This window comes from Octopus bimaculoides, chromosome 1 (genome assembly GCF_001194135.2).
Source record: "Octopus bimaculoides isolate UCB-OBI-ISO-001 chromosome 1, ASM119413v2, whole genome shotgun sequence".
NCBI lineage: Eukaryota > Metazoa > Mollusca > Cephalopoda > Octopoda > Octopodidae > Octopus > Octopus bimaculoides.
Window position 1 is genome coordinate 184393191 of NC_068981.1, and position 3737 is coordinate 184396927.

General features: G+C 41.1%; 1 protein-coding gene across 1 annotated transcript in view; it reads left to right on the plus strand.

Moving 5' to 3' along the window:
• LOC106877847 (high affinity copper uptake protein 1) overlaps nucleotides 1–3737 on the plus strand; it is a 110817-nt gene that overhangs the window by 85997 nt on the left and 21083 nt on the right. The window contains exon 4 of the mRNA XM_052973220.1: nucleotides 1933–2107. Within this exon, the coding sequence (XP_052829180.1) occupies nucleotides 1933–2107 (175 nt within the window). The remainder of the gene's footprint in view (nucleotides 1–1932; nucleotides 2108–3737) is intronic.

Below are 3737 nucleotides of genomic sequence, written 5' to 3' on the forward strand. Positions count from 1 at the left end.
GCATGGGTTGGATGATTTGACCGAGGACTGGTGAACCAGGTTGCTATACCAGGCTCCAATGTGATTTGGCAGAGTTTCTACAGCTGGATGCCCTTCCTAACGCCAACCACTCCGAGAGTGTAGTGGGTGCTTTTACATGCCACCGGTACGAAGGCCAGTCAGGCGGTACTGGCAACGGCCATGCTCGAAATGGTGTATTTTACGTGCCACCTGCACAGGAGCCAGTCCAGCGGCACTGGCAACGATCTTGCTCGAATGTCTTTTCACGATCACGCTCAAATGGTGTTATTTACGTGCCACCGGCACGGAAGCCAGACAGCTGCTCTGGCAACCATCATGCTTGGACGGTGCACTTAGTGCTCCACTGGTACAGGTGCCATCACGATTTTGTTTTCCCCAACAGATCTTCGCAAGCCGAGTTTAGTGTTCAATGAAAGAGACTTTGGCATGGGTAACAGGCAGACATATGTGGTTAAGAAACCTGCTTTCCAACAAAGTGGTTCTGAGTTTATATATATATATATATCTAATATATATAATATGCATTTGTGTATCTGTGTCTGTCCCCCCACCATCATTTGACAATCAATGTTGGTGTGTTTACATCCCTGTAGCTTAGCAGTTCAGCAAAAGAGTCCGATAATGTAAGTGCTAGGCTTACAAAGAGTAAGTCCTGGGATCGATTTGTTCGACTAAAGGTAATGACTAAAACAAATAAAAGAATATATACAGATATGGGTCTGTGGATACTGAGTTCACTTTGTATGTATGTGCACCTTGGTTGGCTAGTGCTTTGTGAGTAAAATTTATGAAATAGAAACTGTGCAGAAGCCCTCATGTATGTGAGGATGCAAGTACCCCAGTTTCCGAGTGTCTTCTCATTGATAATGCTTGAGTCAAAGTGATGTTTTTATTTCCTGCACAAATAAAAAGGTTTGCACCTTACTCGTTTCAACTTGCAGAGACATGAAAACAAAAGTGCACCTTGGCTGTAGAATACTCCCTCAAAAAGTCTCATCCAACCCATGCCAGGATGGGAAAAAATGGACACAAACACAAACAATGAGAATCAAAATAATGATGTACATCATCATCATCATCATCATTTAGCATCCATTGTCCATGCTGGCATGGGTTGGACAGCTTGACCAGGGCTGGCAAGCTGGAAGGTTGCACCAGACTCCAATCTGATTTAGCATGGTTTCTATGGCTGGATACCCTTCCTAATGCCTACCACTCCGAGAGTGTAATGGGTGCTTTTATGTGTCATTGGCATGGGTGCCATTCGCGTGACACCGATATCTGCATGACTGCGATTTTGCTTGGCTTGATGGGTCTTCTTCTCAAGCACGACATAATGCCAAAGGTCTCAATCATTTGCCTCTGTGAGGCCCAACACTCAAGCCAAAGGTCTCAGTCATTGCCTCCATGAGGCTCAACACTCGAAAGGAGCTCAGCCATTTTGCCTCCGTGAGGCCCAACACTCAAATGTTGCTTCAAAGGTCTTGGTCATTGCCTCCATGAGGCCCAACACTGTTGTATTTTGTTTATAGAGAACAACTTCTTTCATACGATATGTGTTGACACCCTAATCAATTCACTAATATAGAGAGACTTTGAAACACTGGTGTTTCAACTTGGTTGTCTCTCTTCAGCAAAGCTGGCTCTTAATAGAGTAGACCTGTGATCGACAATGTTCCACTCATGACCATTTCATCATTTTGTATCTCAAGGACTACACTGTCTTATGTGACTTCTTTTTTTTAAAGATGGTAGGATGTAATTTGGGGGATATTTTGTTATTTCTAGCAGGCTGAGGAACCATACAGATGTTACCTTGCTGGCTAATGATAATGATATTTATTTTCATTTTTGATTCCTGATGTTTTACGTTCACATGACAATTATCTTTATTGTTTTTGTCTTTTTCAGAAATGGTCATTGCTTGTCTTATCATTTTCATCCTTGCTATGTGGTACGAAGGTCTAAAGGTATTCCGGGAGCAAATGCTGAGGAAATCTAATGTGAAAACTCGCTATCACAGCATGACAATAGAACCAAGTTCATCTAGGGATACAATAGTTACAGAAGAACATAAAACAGTCGAGTGAGTTTTAGTTTAAAAATATTTGAGAATGTATGTTTTTGAATGTTGTTTGTTTTTTGTTCAAAATTGTTTTTGTTATTTTCTTAATTTTTTGAGCTTTGATTACAAATGTATGTTTTTTTTTTTGTTTTTTTAAAATTTTATTTTCCTCTGATGTGAGAAAAGCTCATCTGAGCAATGATTTATAGTCTAGTAACACAGAAGGGCTACACTCAACTGGTGATTTGCTCAATATCAAACATTACAGATTTAGTACATCATCATCATTATCATCATCATCATTTAACATCCGTTTTCCATGCTGGCATGGGTTGGACAATTTGACTGGGGATTGGTGAACCAGATAGTTACACCACACTCCAATCTGATTTAGCAGAGTTTCTACAGCTGGATGCTCTTCCTAATGTCAACCACTCCGAGAGTGTAGTGGGTGCTTTTTACGTGCCACCGGCACGAGGGCCAGTTGGGCAGTACTGGCAACGGCCATGCTCAAATGGTGTTTTTTACATGCCACCTGCACAGGAGTCAGTCCAATGTTTTGTTCACATGCCACCAACATGAGTGCCAGTAAGGCGAAGCTGGAAACGATTGCGCTCAAATGGTGCTTTTTACGTGCCACCGGCATGGAAGCGAGACCGCTGCTCTGGCAAGTTAACTTGTTATTATGGATGTGTAAATCGTAACCACATAGATTCCAGTTCAGTTTAATTGCATATCTTCTACTTAAGGCCAACCATAGCCTTAAAAGTGGATCTGGTTGTCAGAAATTGAATGAAGCTTCATGTGTGTGTGTTTGTTCATCTTTCCTTGTTTTGACTTCATGTACTGATTATCTACAAGTGTTCCCATTACACGAGTGTGTCTGATATCATTTGTTTGTACCCTTCCATGAAAAAATGTTACAATTTTATGCTATCGCAAAAACTTTTCTTTCCGTGTTAGTAGGAGAAAGGATATATATATATATATATATATATATATCCTTCTGAAGCTGGACGAGCTTTATACTGTACTCTATCATGTTCTTAACAGAATATAACCTAACTAGGATGGCGAGGTGGCAGAAACGTTAGCACACCAGGCAAAATACTTAGCAGTATTTCATTTGTTTTTATGTTCTGAGTTCAAATTCCACCAAGGTCGACTTTGCCTTTCATTCTTTCGTCGTCGATAAATTAAGCACCAGTTGTGTACTGGAGTCGATCCAATCGACTGGGTCCCTCCCCCCAAATTTTGCGCCTTGTGTCTAGAGTGGAAAAGAATATAACCTAACTATATATATATATCAGTGAAGAATTTCACTGGAAAAGTAGATATAAGATTGCCAGGTTTTTGTCTCTCTCACCAAGGTCAGTAGCTATCGAACGCCGACGAAGGGAAATAACCCTGAAATCCGGATCCGTTCGTGCTGCAGATCGTGGTGAGAGGGATAACTTCCCTTGGCAAACAGGACACAGTCGTGTGTTGATAAGCCAGCTGGAGGAGATGTCCTCCTGGGGCTAAAAGCAACAGTAACATCCACCCCTAGGGGTCAGCCACACTTAAGTGGCAATATACTACACTTTATCGTGCAGTTACTGTTAATACTTCATTTAGAGAATTAACATTGCCTATATATATATATATATAT